The 17,728-nt window shown below is 43.5% G+C and overlaps 1 protein-coding gene across 6 annotated transcripts in view; it reads left to right on the top strand.

Moving 5' to 3' along the window:
* Positions 1–589: 589 nt before the first annotated feature.
* Positions 590–17,728, top strand: part of MAPK1 (mitogen-activated protein kinase 1) — a 97,635-nt gene continuing 80,496 nt past the window's right edge. For 2 of the 6 annotated variants that reach the window (XM_027088828.1, XM_027088827.1), the window contains exon 1: positions 721–937. In XM_027088828.1, the coding sequence (XP_026944629.1) occupies positions 822–937 (116 nt within the window). In that variant the 5' untranslated portion in view covers positions 721–821. Of the gene's footprint in view, positions 938–4,735; positions 4,963–17,728 lie in introns of all 6 variants that reach the window. The other 4 variants (XM_027088832.1, XM_027088831.1, XM_027088830.1 and 1 more) reach the window with 4 other exon arrangements.

Here is a 17,728-nt window from a genome sequence, read left to right on the forward strand (position 1 = left end):
TCCCGAACCCCTTACTGATCTTTATATTTCATCATAGCACTTATCACAACTCGAGTCTCCCTCCCTCCCTTCCTCGCGACCCATCCATCCATCGATCCACATCTCCTTCTGCTGGAATGTAACTCGTGGCAGAGTGGACGCACAGGATCAGGGTAACTTGTTGAACGAGCCTCTGTCTGATCAGCGGGTCCCGTCCTGGCCTCTCGTCTCGGCCTCCACCTCTAGGTTTCACACTTTCTCAGGATGCAAATGTCTTTCTCGGTCTCGGTCACCCTTCCAGTTTCTGTCCGTGTGTAGAGGACTCTAAGTCCGTGTGGGCCGCGGACTCGCACAGGCATGGCCAGGGCGCGCGGCAAGGTATGGTGGAGGTTCCTTTCCTAGGCCCCGCAGGCCCACTGGCTCAGCCTCCGCGTCCCCTGCGCCTAGGGGTCCGCCTCCCGCGAGTGCACGTGACCGCGTCCCGCAGAGCCGCCGCAGTGCCCCGCCCCGAGCGCGCGGCTTCCGCCGGCCGCGCAGCCCCGCCCCCGTGCGCGGGGAGCCAATCCGCGCGCACGTCTCCCGGCCCCGCCCGACGCCCTCATCGGCGCGCGCCCCTCCCTCCGCCTGCCGGCCCGCCCGTCAGTCAGTCAGGCAGGCAGTAGGTCCGAGCGGCTGGCTGCTCCTCGGCTCTCCCGAGCGGCGGCCTCCCTCTTTCCTCCCGGCCAGCGGCGGCGGCGGCTGCAGCGGCGGCGGCGCGGTCCCCCGGGAGGCGCGGAGTGGGCCGAGCGGCGGCCGCGGAGCGTCGAGCCCAGCGCGGCGGCTGCGGCGGCCCGGCAGCCAACATGGCGGCGGCGGCGGCGGGCGCGGGCCCCGAGATGGTCCGCGGGCAGGTGTTCGACGTGGGGCCGCGCTACACGAATCTCTCTTACATCGGCGAGGGCGCCTACGGCATGGTGTGGTGAGTGTCCGCGCCCCGCAGCTCGGCCGCCCCTGCCTGGGCCTGGCGGACGCAGCCGCGGTCTCGCCCGGGCTTTGGCCCGGCCCCGGCCCCCGACCTCGGCCTCCACCTGGGCTGCGCCGTCGTCCGCGAGCAGGGGGCCTCGGGCCGGGCCGGGCCGTCGGGCCTGGGCGTTGCTCTTCGCTGGGCCCGAGGGGCGGAGGCTGGGGCCGGGACCCCGGGACCGGCAGCGAGGCGCCCCCGCCCCCAGTGTGCGCACAGCGCGGCCTCGAATTCCTTCGGATGCTCGTCGCGGCGTGTGTGCACAGCTCCGAAATAATCATATGATTTTCCTCCCCTCGCCTGCGTTTTCCGCGAACGGCTTTCGTTAAGTGCCTTCCGTGGTGCCAGGCGGGCTCTCCTACGCAGGCTTTCTAAAAGGCGTTAGTGGCACCAGTGTTCGTTGTGGAATATTTCAATCTTGAAGTCTTCAAAGGGTTTTTAATACCGTACTGCTAGCGTTTCAGGAAGGATAAGCCAGTATTGCTCTTTTGGTTTATTAAGGAGTCATTTGGAGTTGGGCCTAATTTGACTTGTTTTTCTCTTGCCCCGCGTGGGCTCTCTTACCAGCATAAAGGCATCCAGACGTTTTAGCACAATTACTGTGAACTTTCTCTGTTAATGCTTTAGTGGTCAGTATGTGTGTAGCTCTAATGGAGTTCTTGCAGAATCACATTCAGGCTCTCTCGTCTCGATCCAGCTCACCGAAGCGTTTGTGGAATCGGGGTGACAGTCTTGTTTTTCATTAGAACCACCTAGCTGTCGTGTTTTGTGCTGGTGAAGACCTGTGCAAGTGTAGACTCCCTTACACCGAAATTTTCTCGTGAGTGTGTCTTTTCTGTTGAACGAAGGAAGCGAACTAATATTTATTGAACACTTCGTGGCAGGTACTGTGCTAGGTCCATTATCTCATTTGAACAAACAGCTGCAGGGAGGGGAACGCGGTGATGTCTTTCAGATGAGAAAGTATTTCGAGGTGAAACCAGTTCCTAAGGTCATACAACTAAAGAGGCATACTTGAGATTGTGGACTGAGATCCTGTTTCACTTGCTGCAGTTCTTTTCATTACACCCCACTTTCCTTAAATAGTGTTATTAATCATATTAGAATTTTAGGATGTTTTACTCTTAGCATTTCTATTTCAGAAATGTATTCAAATTTGAATGATCATAATTTCAGAAATACCATAGAGGGCATGTTTTGCCAAGTGTTAGTTAAAATTATTTTTTAAAAAAAGACTTTAATTGAATCTTGAATATTTTCATACTCTTTAGGAGCAAAATGTTTCACAGTGCACAACTGTGAAAATTAACATGAACTCAGAGGCTTAGGAGCCAAAAGAGAAATTAAATTAGGTCAGGCCTAAAAGAAATAAGGTCCTAGAATGTAACGGAGAGAAAGAACTGCCCGCAGCATCACTTCTGTTGCACCTGCTGGTAAGTATCCCAGTAAACATGTCTCTTTATGAGAGGTTCAGAATTGCCCATCACGTCCTTCAGTCCTTTAAAATATGTACTAAAAAAAACTAGTTTTATGACATTTCAGTTGCAAGTTTTTTTTTCTTTCTTTTTAATCTGAAGCTGATTTAGATAATTTTCTGGTAATTTTCTGTCACTGCTGTAGGCTTATTTGACCTTCTCAGTCTCTGTCAGGTGAAACATCAAGTCCTCTTACTATGATGTTCTTTTCTTAAGTAAGATCCAAGTACAAATATTATTGGAATTAGAATCTGGGTCCAAATTATAGCTTTTTATCTTCAGGTTGATGATATTTATTTAATATAAGAATTTAATCTACGTCATATGCTATTAGCATTTAGTAAATGTTGGTTAACAATGTTGAGTTTATGGAGGATTTCTTGATTGAAATGTTAATATTTGAATAGTGACATTTTTAAAAAATTAATGCTTCCAGAAGGATTTAAGGATTTTCAGGAAAAGAGGTTTTTCTTTTTTAATTTCCTGAATCAATTCATTAGGAATTTGCCTTTTTCTTGCAGAGTCCTTTCCTAATCATCAAGTGGAGGATATAAAGATGAAAAGTGGGGTTTGAATTGGGTCTTTAGGAGTGAGTGTGATTTTGATAGAAAGATAATAGGTGAAAGTGACAGTTTGAGCTGTGGAATCTAATCCTGGAAAAGTATTTAGGTGACAAACTTGTAGAGGACTCTAAAGGCAAAACTGAATTTGTTTGTATATTTGTGCAGTGGAGATGCATGAATGTTTTTGAAAAGAGGCAGGCACATGGTCAGTTTTGGAATTTGGTGGGACGATAGACCAACACTGGTGGAAATGACAGGGAAAAAAACAGGTGGGGAATCACCTAGGCTGTTGTAACCTTCTAGAGGTGAAGTAATATAGTGGGCATGGAAAATAGCAGATGGAGATGAGAGCCCTTATAAAGATAGAATCAGTAACAGGGGCTCTTGTCAGAAGAGTGATGGACTTCTAATCATGGCAAGTGTGGGATGAAGCAGAGGATGATGAGTGAGGTCTTAATGGGTAAGAGGTGAGAGAGGTGGGATTTGGATTTGAGAGGGATTTCCAGGCTTGATGATATGGCATGGACATGGCTGTTAATTCCAAGGCTTCTAGCGTGGGAGCCTGGGAGGATGGTGGTGCTGTTATAAGAGAAGGAATACCATATAGGCAGAGGAGGTTTGCTGAGGAGAAATAGTGAGTTCTGGTTTGGACTTGTTAAGTTTGTGATGCCTTTAGGCCATTTAAGCTATATCCAGAAGGCATCTTGAAAATAAGAGGGAAGTAAAATCTGGAGATGAAAATTTGTGTAAGTGATAGTCTTGGGTGGAGGAGCACAGATTCTTTTTTTTTAATTAATTAATTTTTGGCTGTGTTGGGTCTTCGTTGCTGCGTGCAGGCTTTCTGTAGTTGCAGCGAGCTGGGGCTACTGTTCGTTGCGGGGCACGGACTTCTCATTGCAGTGGCTTCTCTTGTTGCGGAGCACGGGCTCTAGGCACACTGGCTTGAGTAGTTGCGGTGCATGGGCTTAGTTGCTCTGTGGCATGTGGGATCTTCCCAGACCAGGGTTCAAACCCGTGTCCCCTGCATTGGCAGGCGGATTCTTAACCACTGTGCCACTAGGGAAGTCCAGAGGACAGATTCGTACTTGAGGTCATTGGTTAGGTGAAATTGCATGCATATGTTCTGTATGTTTACCTTTTTAGTGACACAATCCACAGCATTCATTAGATTTTCAAAGGGTCCATTATCCCAGAAAGGTTAAGAACCAGTGAGACAGAAGAGAAAGACCAAAGAGGTAGCTCTGGCAAACAAGTGCTTTTAATAGATGAGCAGAGGAAGAGGAAGCTCTGGACTGGTGAGATGTATAAGAATCAGGAAAAAAAAAAATAGTATGAAAGAGGAGAAATTGAAGCTCTTTGCTTGGTCATCTAATTAAGATAAGTATTTTGGATAAGTTCAGTTTGAAACACTTTCTAAAATGTGACTGAGAGGTCGTGGGGTCATCTCCATAGAGACACTAATTGAGGCCTTGAGAGTGGACAAGATGAGAAAAATGTGAGAGCTGAGCCAAAGGAATGCCTGACTTCAGGTGTCAATAGAGGGCAAGTTACAGAAGAGGACGGAGGAAATGTGGTCGGAGACCAGAGAACCAGAGTTCACACTATCAAAGGAGCCAAGGGAGGTCGTGGTCATTAGGGATTGGTTTAAATACTGTAGAGAGCACCGTGCAGCTGGAAGAGCAGCTGTTAGATTTGTTAACTTTCAACTCTTCTAACAGATGGGCTCTCTTCTCTTCTCTGCCATCCTGTGTGTGGTTGAGTTTGCTCCTCACCATGCCTTCTCACAAGACTTCAGGATCAAGCGATTCTTGGCCAAGAAACAAAAGCAGAATCATCCCATTCACCAATGGATTCCAGTGAAAACTGGTAATAAAATCAGATACAACTCCAAGAGAAGACATTGGAGAAGAACCAAGCTGGGTCTATAAGGAGCCTTGCATATGAGGTGGCACACATATTTATGCTGCATCTTACCGTGTCACTCTGAGAACATCACTACTGTCTGAACAGCTGGATGTGTTTTATTGCGAAAATGATTTTTCTCTTTGTGTGTTTGTGCACTAGTGCTTTGGCTCAGTAATAAATATGTGAGACCTTAAAAAAACCCAAAAAACCAGATGGTTCCTACTAAAATTTCATTGTGATCACATTCCTGATGGTATAATATCCTGTCCTGTGAAGTTTTTTTGTCGTTATGGCAGACTAATAGAACTTTTGTTACGTTTTGTTTTTTAAACATACATACATTAATTAATTAACATACATTAATTAATCCTCACACTGTCAAGGTGGTTACTTTAAGTAAGTGGGAATTTGAGACACAGAAGGGTTAACTTGCCCATGGACACCCAGCTCGCAAGTGATAGGGTATCCTAATCTGGTTCCTGAGTGATACTCAACCAAAGACCCAAGTTGAGAAAATACATGTTTTCAGTAACAGAAAATATCTGTTGTCTGCTTTTTGCTTGTGTCATGTTTTATTTTTTTTTAATTAAAAAATTTTTTTAAATTTATTTTTTGGCTGCCTTGGGTCTTCGTTGCTGCACGCAGGGGCTACTCTTTGTTGCAGTGTGCGGGCTTCTCATTACAGTGGCTTCTCTTGTTGCGGAGCACGGGCCCTAGGCGTGTGGGCTTCAGTAGTTGTGGCTCACGGGCTCTCTAGAGTGCATACTTAGTAGTTGTGGAGCACGGGCTTAGTTGCTCTGCAGCATGTGGGATCTTCCTGGACTAGGGCTCGAATCCATGTCCACTGCATTGACAGGTGGATTCTTAACCACTGTGCCACCAGGGAAGCCCTGTGTCACGTTTTAGCTTTTTTTTTTTGTTTTTTTTTTTACATTTTAGCCTTTTAAAAAACCTTTCAGGGCTTCCCTGGTGGCACAGTGGTTGAGAGTCCGCCTGCCGATGCAGGGGACACGGGTTCGTGCCCCGGTCCGGGAGGATCCCACATGCCACGGAGCGGCTGGGCCCGTGAGCCATGGCCGATGGGCCTGCGCGTCTGGAGCCTGTGCTCCGCAATGGGAGAGGCCACAGCAGTGAGAGACCCACGTACCGCCAAAAAACCAAAAACCTTTCATACGAGGTTATTCACTCAGAAAACTTTAACTGAGCACTTGTTATATGCTAGGATGCACATGGTCTCAGCCTTTTAGTACCCCTTAGTCCAGATAGTGGGATGGAGTTGGGCAGTAATGCAAAGAATGTACCAGTGTCATACAGAAGGGACGTGTGCAGTATTGTGAGGAAAAAAGAAGGCCTGAGTGACGGGGCTGTCTTTGTATGGCTTCACAAATTTTTGAGCTGGATGTTGATATGTGACTGGAAGTTTGCCTTGAGAAGTGCATTCTAGGTAGAGGAAGACGTACATGCAAAGGCACAGAAGTATGAAAACAGCACATCAGGTCAGGAAAACCAGGAGTTGTTTGGGAAGCTAGGGGTATGGGTTGAGTGCCTTCGGAAGAAAGCTGGAGTTAAGACAGTTGGGATGGGCCTGGCCAGATTCTGAAGACATTGTTTACTGAGTTTAGACTTGATTTTTTAGGTGAAAGTCATTAGAGGATGCCCTTTTTCTGCCAGTTCCTCATCACATTTTGTGTTCCCTTCCTTGTCTCTCTTATGCTCTCTACCTGCTTGTGCTTATTTTCTCTTCTTTCTTCTTATCTAGGGGTATTCAGTGGGTGTGATTTTTACCCCCTCTCCAGTGGCATTTTGAAATGTATGTGGGTTAGGTTTTGTTTTTTGGTTGTTAAATTGATTGGGGAGTGTTATTGGCCTTCGGTGTGTGTATGGTCAAGGCAGATGTGCTGAACAACCTGCAGCTCACGGTGTAGTCCTGCACTGGAGGACCATCCTGCTAAGAGGCCAGCAGTATTTCCCTCCAACCCATCCCCAAGAAACACTGGGCCCTGTTCAAGTCCAGTTTTCCTCTAAGGTTCGTCTCCTCTGTAAACTTGTGCTTATTACTCTCTGCTGTAGTGCTCCCTCCTGCCCTCCCTGGAGCTCTGCTGTGGGTATTTGTACCACCTGTTTGAAAGGCAGGGCCAGCAGTAGTATATATCATCTATAAAGGCTCGAGACCTGGAAATGCATCTGGATTCAGATTCATAGTTTTGCTTGTTAACTGTTAATTTAACTTTTAATAAAAATGTCTCTTCTATGCTTTTTGGAGCTCAAAGATGTGAGGAGACCAGCTTAGATGAGCAGCAGAATATCCAGAGTTTCTGAACGGTTTTGAGTGCAGGTAAAACTCAAACAAAATTAAATTTATATTAATAACAGCCTGGTGGTTAGCTCTAAATGATAGGCCATTCCCATGAATTTAATGGGAATGCTCTCAATTCTCAAGTATTTATAAAAAGAGTCTCATGAAAAGCATCCAAGTTGAGTTTTCCCAGGAATCATCTATAATTTATTCCTCATCTCACATTAACATATCTACTAAATAAAAAACAACTGATTCCCCAACAAACATCTAGAGCTACCTCACCATTATGCATCCAGCCTGTTCCACCTGCCCACCTGCCTAACCCTGAAATGCTTTTTCTCCCCGTTTGCTTCTCTTGGGGCTCCCATACATTGGAAAGTCAACAGGATAGACATTCTCCAAGATTTCTCTCAGATGCTGAGTCTTAGGGCAGGCTCTGGGTTCTGAACCCATCCACAGCTAGTAGGAGCTGGGAAGTGGAGTGTATGTATGGGTGGGGTCTGCATGGGATATGCCATGACCAACTGACTAACATTAGTTGATCTTGAGCAACTTCCTCTCCCTTTTTTTAAATTAATTAATTTATGGCTTCGTTGGGTCTTTGTTGCCGTGCACGCAAGCTTTCTCTAGTTGTGGTGAGCGGGAGCTACTCTTCGTTGTGGTGTGTGGGCTTCTCATTCTGGTGGCTTCTCTTGTTGCGGAGCACGGGCTCTAGGAGCACAGTCTTCAGTAGTTGTGGCGCGCAGGCTCAGTAGTTGTGGCTCGTGGTCTCTAGAGCGCAGGCATAGTAGTTGTGACGCAAAGGCTTAGTTGCTCCGCGATATGTGGGATCTTCCTGGACCAGGGATCCAACCTGTGTCCCTTGCATTGGCAGGTGGATTCTTTTTTTTTTTTTGCGGTATGCAGGCCTCTCACTGCTGTGGCCTCTCCCGTTGCAGAGCACAGGCTCTGGACGCACAGGCTCAGTGGCCATGGCTCACGGGCCCAGCCGCTCCACGGCATGTGGGATCTTCCCGGACCGGGGCACAAACCCGTGTCCTCTGCATCGGCAGGCGGACTCTCAACCACTGCGCCACCAGGGAAGCCCCTGGCAGGTGGATTCTTAACCACTACACCACCAGGGAAGTCTCCTCTCCCATTCTTTGATTTAACAGAGCATCTCCTGTGCCTACCCTGGTCCATGTTCCTGCCCTCCCTCAGGAATGTTGCAGTGCATTGTTGGAGACAGACTGATAAGGAAATAAATTACTGTGTCGTGTGGTAAAAACACTGTTCTGAGATCATTCTGGACAGAGCAACTAACTCCACTTGGGCTTCCCAGTTACTAATTAAATCAACAAATAGTGTATGTGTACACCAGGCACGCACTAGTTGTTTCACTACATTGGTAAACGAAACATCTAGCCCTCATGGTCTATGGGTGCCTAGCTGAATGGGAGTGGCTTGAAGAGAGGATTAGAAAGGTTTGGTCAGGCCTTTGCTTTAGGTTCCTTCTAAGGAGTTTCCTTTTGGGAATTCCCTGGCAGTCCAGTGGTTAGGACTCCACGCTTCCATTATAGGGGACATGGGTTCGATCCCTGGTCAGGGAACTAAGATCCCACAACCCGCATGGTGTGGCCTAAATAGATAAATAAATAGTTTCCTTTTACTTCTTTTTTTTTATAGTACTTATCATAGACATGTCTAAGATACTTTTTTCAGTTTATTGATAAATCATTTAAGCCCAGAATTAAAGCCTTGAGGAAAATTATTTTCTGTACTATAAAGTTAAAGAACTTTCTAATACTGTTGTTCCAGAGTAATAGTTTACCTCGAGTGATTAGGTTATTCACGTGTGTTTGGCTAAGAGAGAGTTTTTAACTGAGTGGCTGGAAGGAATGTTCTTTGTTTTTCTTTTTTTAAAAATAAATTTATTTATTTTTGGCTGCATTGGGTCTTCATTGCTCCACGTGGGCTTACTCTAGTTGTGGTGAACTGGGGCTACTCTTTGTTGTGGTGCGTTGGCTTTTCGTTCCGGTGGCTTCTCTTGTTGCGGAGCACGGGCTCTAGGCACGCGGGCTTCAGTAGTTGTGGCACGTGGGCTCAGTAGTTGTTGCTCGCGGGCTCTAGGGCACAGGCTCAGTAGCTGTGGCGCATGGGCTTAGTTGCTCTGTGGCATGTGGGATCTTACTGGACCAGGTCTCGAACCCGTGTCCCCTGCATTGGCAGGCGGATTCTTAACCACTGCGCCACCAGCGAAGTCCTTAGACCAAATGTTAATGTTGCCACATTGTCATTGGGAATATTGGGAACACTGTCATTGGGGAATGTATAGTGAAAAATGTAGAGTTTCAGAGATAGGGAAATTCTTAAATAGAACTGATTAAAAGTAATTCTGGGGAAAAAGTAAGTACAGTCTTATTTATAGAACAAATAATTTTAGCTGCATAGCTAAGGAAAATAAGCAAAACCATTACATTTCTCCAATTAATACCTAAATTGCCACTGATCACAGGTCAGGCTTGCTAAGTAGAGAGTAAAACCTATAGAATGTACCTTGGTCACAAGGATTTATCTTGAGTCAGTAGCTAAGTTCAGGGTACTGTTACTTATTGCTTCAGTAGATATGTAAAAATGTTTAGTTTGGGGCTTATTTGAGATTTCCTTCCATTTTCAGTGTATCAGTGCTGAACCCATCCTCAAACTTGTATTTCCCTCATTACATCATCTTTCTGTTTCATGGTTGAAACAGATACTTTTTTTTTTTTTTAAAGGATCAATATAATCCTTTCCCATGAGTTAATTTTTACCTCAGGACTATATAGACATATAAAAATATTTGATGTTATGTTTCAGACCAGTGAGAAACCATTTGATAGTAATCCATTATCTATTACCATTTCCAGGTATGTTCATTGAGCCATTCTACCTGTTGTGTGTTTTGCTGTTTTCAAGCATCCTTTCATGACAACTCTTATCCCTTAATTCAAGTGATGGTAAAAGTGGTATTCCCTTAAGAGTGTTGTAAATTATTTCTTTAGTCCAAAGAGCTGGAAAGAAAAGACTTTTTTTTTTTTTTTTTTTTTTTTTTTGCGGTATGCGGGCCTCTCACTGTTGTGGCCTCTCCCGTTGCAGAGCTCCGGACACGCAGGCTCAGCAGCCATGGCTCACGGGCCTAGCCGCTCCACGGCATGTGGGATCTTCCTGGACCAGGGCACGAACCCGTGTCCCCTGCATTGGCAGGCGGACTCTCAACCACTGCGCCACCAGGGAAGCCCGAAAAGACATTTTTGATTCTTTGTCCACTCTGACATAACTGTTGGAAAGAGCCATTTGTTTCCTGCCACAGAGAAAGTATAAGACAGAAATTAGTCATAAGAGGGCTAAAGTTTTATAGAAACTTTAGGAATGCTTCTGGATACCCCAGCAGGCAGAATGTAGCATTCAAGAACTGGTAGATGTTTATCTAGCATCCTAGAATGTAGTGCTTAACTATAAAAATGTAAATTGGAAAATATTTTGGCCTTATGTGGTTTTTGGCTTTAGCAGGAAAGCCTCTAGTGTTTCTCTATTAAGATGCTGGCATTAGGCTGAGGTATATTTTATTTATTATATTTACAGAAATATCCATCACTTCTATTTTGGTTTTTTTAAACATAAATAAGTGAATTTTCTCAAATGTCTTTTCTGCCTTAATGGAGGTGATCATATGGTTTTTCTCTCTTTAGCATTGAGGATCACACTAATGGATTTCCTTATATGGAATCTTCCTTGCGTTCTTAGAGTAAATCCTAGTTGGTTATGTTGTATTTTTCTTTTCAATTTTATTTTATTTATATTTTATACAACAGGTTCTTATTAGTTGTGTATTTTATACATATTAGTGTATATATGTCAATTCCAGTCTCCCAATTCATCCCACAACCACCACCACCCCCTCACCACTTTCCCCCTTGGTGTCTATATGTTTGCTCTCTACATCTGTGTCTCTGTTTCTGCCCTGCAAACTGGTTCATCTGTACCATTTTTCTAGGTTCCACATGTATGCGTTAATATACGATATGTGTTTTTCTCTTTCTGACTTACTTAACTCTGTATGACAGTTTCTAGATCCATCCACATCACTACAAATGACCCAATTTCGTCCCTTTTTATGGCTGAGTAATATTCCATTGTATATATATGCCACATCTTCTTTATCCATTCATCTGTCGATGGGCATTTAAGTTGTTTCCATCACATGGCTCTTGTAAATAGTGCTGCAATGAACATTGGGGTGCATGTTTTTGAACTAAGGTTTTTTTGAATTATGGTTTTCTCTGGGTATATGCCCAATAGTGGGATTGCTGGGTCATATGGTAATTCTATTTTTAGTTTTTTAAGGAACCTCCGTACTGTTCTCCATAGTGGCTGTATCAATTTACATTCCCACCAGCAGTGCTAGAGGGTTCCCTTTTTTCCATACCCTCTCCAGCATTTGTTGTTTGTAGATTTTCTGATGATGCCTATTCTAACTGGTGTGAGGTGATAACACCTCATTGTAGTTTTGATTTGCATTTCACTAATCAGTGATGTTGAGCAGCTTTTCATGTGCTTCTTGGCCATCTGTATGTCTTCTTTGGAGAAATGTCTATTTAGGTCTTCTGCCTTTTTTTTTTTTTTTTTTTTTTGTGGTACGCGGGCCTCTCACTGTTGTGGCCTCTCTGGTTGCGGAGCACAGGCTCCGGACACGCAGGCTCAGCGGCCATGGCTCACGGGCCCAGCCGCTCCACGGCATGTGGGATCCTCCCAGACCGGGGCACAAACCCGTGTCCCCTGCATCGGCAGGCGGACTCTCAACCACTGCACCACCAGGGAAGCCCCCTTCTGCCTATTTTGTGATTGGGTTGTTTGTTTTTTTAATATTGAGCTCCATGAACTGTTTATATATTTTGTAGATTAATCCTTTGTCCATTGATTGCTTGCAAATATTACCTCCCATTCTGAGCGTTGTCTTTTCGTCTTGTTTGTAGTTTCCTTTGCTTTGCAAAAGCTTTTAAGTTTCATTAGGTCCCATTTGTTTATTTTGGGTTTTATTTCCATCACTGTAGGAGGTGGATCCAAAACGATCTTGCTGCTGTGATTTATGTGAAAGAGTGTTCTTCCTATGTTTTCCCCTAAGAGTTTCATAGTGTCCGGTCTTAAATTTAGGTCTCTAATCCATTTTGAGTTTATTTTTGTGTATGGTGTTAGGGAGTGTTCTAATTTCATTCTTTTACATGTAGCTCTCCAGTTTTCCCTGCACCACTTATTGAAGAGACTACTTTTCTCCATTGCATATCCTTGCCTCCTTTGTCATAGATTAGTTGACCAGAGGTGTGTGGGTTTATCTCTGGGCTTTCTATCCTGTTCCATTGATCCATATTTCTGTTTTTGTCCAGTACCATACTGTCTTGATTACTGTAGCTTTGTAATATAGTCTGAAGTCAGGGTCCTCCAGGTCCGTTTTTTCCCCTCAAGACTGCTTTGGCTATTTGGGGTCTTTTGTGTTTGCCATACAAATTTTAAAGGCTTTCAGTTCTGTAAAAAATGCCACTGGTAATTTGATCAGGATTGCACTGAATCTGTAGATTGCTTTGAGTAGTATAGTCATCTTCACAATATTGATTCTTCCAATCCAAGAACATGGTATATCTCTCCATCTGTTTGTCATCTTTGATTTCTTTCAACAGTGTTTTATAGTTTTCTGAGTACAGGTCTTTTATTTCCGTGGGTAGGTTTATTCCTAGGTATTTTATTTGGTTTGTTGCAATGGTGAATGCAGTTGTTTCCTTAATTTCTCTTTCTGATCTTTTGTTGTTAGTGTATAGGAATGCAAGAGATTTGTGTGCATTAGTTTTGTATTCTCCAACTTTACCAAATTCATTGATTAGCTCTAGTAGTTTTCTGGTGGCATCTTTAGGATCTTATGATGCTTTGTATTTGTGCAGTATCCGTTATAACTTCTCCTTTTTCATTTCTGATTTTATTGATTTGAGTCCTCTCTCTCTCTTTCCTGATGAGTCTGGCTAATGGTTTATTAATTTTGTTTATCTTCTCAAAGAACCAGCTTTTAGTTTTATTGATCTTTGCTATTGTTTTCTTCGTTTCTGTTCCATTTATTTCTGCTCTGATCGTTATGATTTCTTTCCTTCTACTAATTTTGGGTTTTGTTTGTTCTCCTTTCTCTAATTCCTTTAGGTGTAAGGTTAGATTATTTTTTTGAGATTTTTCTTGTTTCTTGAGGTAGGCTTGTATTGCTGTAAATCTCCCTCTTAGAACTGCTTTTTCTGCATCCCATAGGTTTTGGATCGTTGTGTTTTCATTGTCATTTGTCTCTAGGTATTTTTTGATTTCCTCTTAGATTTCTTCAGTGATCTCTTGGTTATTTAGTAACGTATTGTTTAGCCTCCATGTGTTTGAGTTTTTTACCTTTTTTACCCTGTAATTGATTTCTAACCTTCCAGCATTGTGGTCGGAAAAGATGCTTGTTATGATTTCAGTTTTCTTAAATTTACCGAGGCCTGATTTGTGATCCAAGATATGATCTATCCTGGAGAATGTTCTGTGTGCACTTGAGAAGAAAATGTAATCTGTTTTTGGATGGAATGTCCTATAAATATCAATTAAATCTATCTGGTCTGTTGTGTCATTTGAAGCTTGTGTTTCCGTATTAATTTTCTGTCTGGATGATTTGTCCATTGGCGTAAGTGAGGTGTTAAAGTCCTGCATTATTATTGTGTTACTGTCAATTTTCTGTTTTATAGCTCTTAGCAGTTGCCTTATGTATTGAGGTGTTTCTGTGTTGGGTGCATATATATTTATAATTGTTATATCTTTTTGGATTGACCCCTTGATCATTATGTCGTGTCCCTCCTTGTGTCTTGTAACATTCTTTATTTTAAAGTGTATTTTATCTGATATGAGTATTGCTACTCCAGCTTTCTTTTGATTTCCATTTGCATGGAATATCTTTTTCCATCCCTTCACTTTCAGTCTGTATGTGTCCCTAGGTCTGAAGTGGGTCTCTTGTAGACAGCATATATATGGGTCTTGTTTTTGTATCCATTCAGCAAGCCTGTGTCTTTTGGCTAGAACATTTAATCCATTCACGTTTAAGTTAATTATTGATTTGTATGTTCCTAATACCATTTTCTTAATTGTTATGGGTTTGTTTTTGTAGGGCCTTTTCTTCTCTTGTGTTTCCCACTTAGAGAAGTTCCTTTAGCTTTCGTTGTAGAGCTGGTTTGGTGGTGCTGAGTTCTCTTAGCTTTTGCTTGTCTGTAAAGCTTTTGATTTCTCCATCGAATGTGAATGAGATCCTTGCTGGGTAGAGTAATCTTGGTTGTAGGTTCTTCCCTTTCATCACTTTATCATGCCACTCCCTTCTGGCTTGTAGAGTTTCTGCTGAGAAATCAGCTGTTAACCTATGGAAGTTCCCTTGTATGTTATTTGTCATTTTTCCCTTGTTGTTTTCAATGATTTTTCTTTGTCTTTAATTTTTGTCAGTTTGACTACTATGTGTCTCAGCATGATTCACCTTGGGTTTATCCCGCCTGGGACTCTCTGCGCTTCTTGGACTTGGGTGGCTATTTCCTTTCCCACGTTAGGGAAGTTTTCGACTATAATCTCTTCAGATATTTTCTTGGGTCCTTTCTCTCTCTCTTCTCCTTCTGGGACCCCTATATTGCGAATGTTGTTCTGTTTACTGTTGTCCCAGAGGTCTCTTAAGGTGTCTTCATTTCTTTTCATTCGTTTTTTTCTTTATTCTGTTATTCTGTCTTCCAGGGCACTTATCTGTTCTTCTGCCTCAGTTATTCTGCTGTTGATTTCTTCTAGTGGTATTTTTCACTTCAGTTATTGTATTGTTCATCTCTGTTTGTTCTTTAATTTTTCTAGGTGTTTGTTCTTTAATTCTTCTAGGTCTTTGTTAAACGTGTCTTGCAACTTCTTGATCTTTGCTTCCATTCTTTTTCCAAGGTACTGGATCATCTTCACTATCATTATTCTGAATTCTTTTTCTGGAAGGTTGCCTGTCTCCACTTCATTAAGTTGTTTTTCTGAGGTTTTATCTTGTTCCTTCATATGGTACAAAGTCCTCTGCCTTTTCATTTTGTCTGTCTTTCTGTGAATGTGGTTTTCCTTCCACAGGCTGCAGGATTGTAGTTCTTCTTGCTTCTGGGGTCTGCCCTCTGGTGGATGAGGCTATCTAAGAGGCTTGTGCAAGCTTCCTGATGGGAGGGACTGGTGGTGGGTAGAGCTGGGTGTTGCTCTGGTGGGCAGAGCTCAGTAAAACTTTAATCCACTTGTCTGCTGATGGGTGGGGCTGGGTTCCCTCCCTGTTGGTTGTTTGGCCTGAGGCGACCCAGCACTGGAGCCTAATGGCTCTTTGGTGGGGCTAATGGCGACTTTGGGAGGGCTCACACCAAGGAGCACTTCCCAGAACTTCTGCTGCCAGTGTCCTTGTCCCCACGGTGAGCCACAGCCATCCCCCGCCTCTGCAGGAGACCCTCCAACACTAGCAGGTAGGTCTGGTTCAGTCTCCTATGGTGTCACTGCTTCCCCTGGGTCCCGAAGCACACACTACTTTGTGTGTGCACTCCAAGAGTGGAGTCTCTGTTTCCCCCAGTCCTGTCAAAGTCCTGCAATCAAATCCCACTAGCCTTCAAAGTCTGATTCTCTAGGAATTCCGCCTCCCATTGACGGACCTGCAGATTGGGAAGCCCGGACATGTGGCTCAGAACCTTCACTCCACTGGGTGGACTTCTGTGGTATAAATGTTCTCCAGTTTGTGAGTCACCCACCCAGCAGTTACAGGATTTGATTTTATTGTGATCGCGCACCTCTTACTGTCTCATTGCGGCTTCTCCTTTGTCTCTGGATATGGGGTATCTTTTTTGGTGAATTCCAATGTCTTCCTGTCAGTGACTGTCCCACAGCTAGTTGTGATTCTGGTGCTCGCAAGAGAGAGTGAGTGCACAGCCTTCTACTCCAACATTTTGAACCAATCCTGTATTCTTTTTTATATGTGCTGTTTAAAGAATAAGTTAAATATACGTAATCATTGTGCAAATTTGAAAATAGAACACTGTCAGGACCTTAGAAATGTCTTATCAAATCCGCTTCTAGAGTTGACCACTATCCTCAATTTTGGTGATAATTGTTCTTTTCTGCCTCTCCCCCTTTTTATTTTTTACTTATTAAGAATTTTTTTTTAATTTTTTACTTTTATTGAAGTATAATATACATACAGAAATGTGCGCATATCATAAGATTACAGGTTGATAAATTTTCACAAACTAAGCACACCCATATAACTAACCAGTGTTCAGATAAACAGAACCCCAGCGCCTCAGAAGCTCCGCTTGGACTCCTTCCAGTTGCCATTCTCCAGGGGGAAGCTCTATCCTGATGTGTAACAGCATGGATTAATTTTGTTTTGTACTTCCCATGAATGGAGTCGTATAATATGTTTGTTCTCATTGGTAGCTGGCTTCTTTTATTCAGCATCATATTTGTGTGGTTGTGGATTATTCATTCTCATTGCAGTATTGGTATTCCATGGTGTGACTATACCATAATTTATTTATCTGTCCTACTGTGAATATGCATTTGGGTTGTTTCCAGTTTTGGGGCATTATTATTAGCGCTACTATGACCATTTTAGTGCATGTGTTTTAGTGAACATGTGTGCAAATTTCTGTTGGGTGTATACCTAGGAGCAGAGTGGCTGCATCACAGGGTATGCATACATTCTACGTTAGTGGATGTTGCCAAGACATTTTCTGAAGTGGTTAAATTGTATTCATGCCCACTATCTGTGTATTAGAGTTCAGACTGCTCCGTATTCTGATCAACACATCATATTTTCTATCTTAGTTTTAGCCATTCTGGGGGGGCATGAAGTGGTATTTGTTGTGGGTTGGGTGTTGTTTGCATTTTCCTGATTATTTTAGCTCTGTTTTATATTAGCCTTTTGGCTATCTTGTGAAGTGTTTAGGTTGTTTGCATTTCTTTTCTATTGAGATTTTGGCCTTTTATTAAATAATAGGAGTTCTTTCTAGATACTGGACATGAGTCTTTTTTTAGGTTTATGTATTGCAAATACCTTCTCCACTTTGGGAGTTACCTTTTCATGCTCTTAAGGGAGTCTCTTTGATTCTGTGTCACAGATTTCAGTTCTCTGGTGAACGTCATCATTTTCTCAACTGCTTTCTGCTGGCTGGACTGGCAGGGTTCAGAAGGGCTGTTGGTGGGAGGAAGCTCCAGGGAAGCAGTAAGGAGCAGGCCTCTGGCCTGTATTGTGCCTGCATTGTGTCTGGTGCAGTTGTGCATGTTGTGAGATCACAGTTGGGAAGGTTAGAGGAGGTCTTTTCCCTTAGCTCAAGGGAAGGAAAGTAAGGGCACTAGAAGAACAGACATCACTGGAGAAACCATGGCAGACTGAGGGTATGTGACAGGTTTTTTTGCCAGGTGGCCTTAGCTTCTGAGTCAAGTAGGAGGTTAGGTC

This window comes from Aethalodelphis obliquidens, unplaced genomic scaffold, assembly GCF_003676395.1.
Source record: "Aethalodelphis obliquidens isolate GAN/ISIS:26980383/991018 unplaced genomic scaffold, ASM367639v1 scaffold63, whole genome shotgun sequence".
In the NCBI taxonomy this organism is placed as follows: Eukaryota; Metazoa; Chordata; class Mammalia; order Artiodactyla; family Delphinidae; genus Aethalodelphis; species Aethalodelphis obliquidens.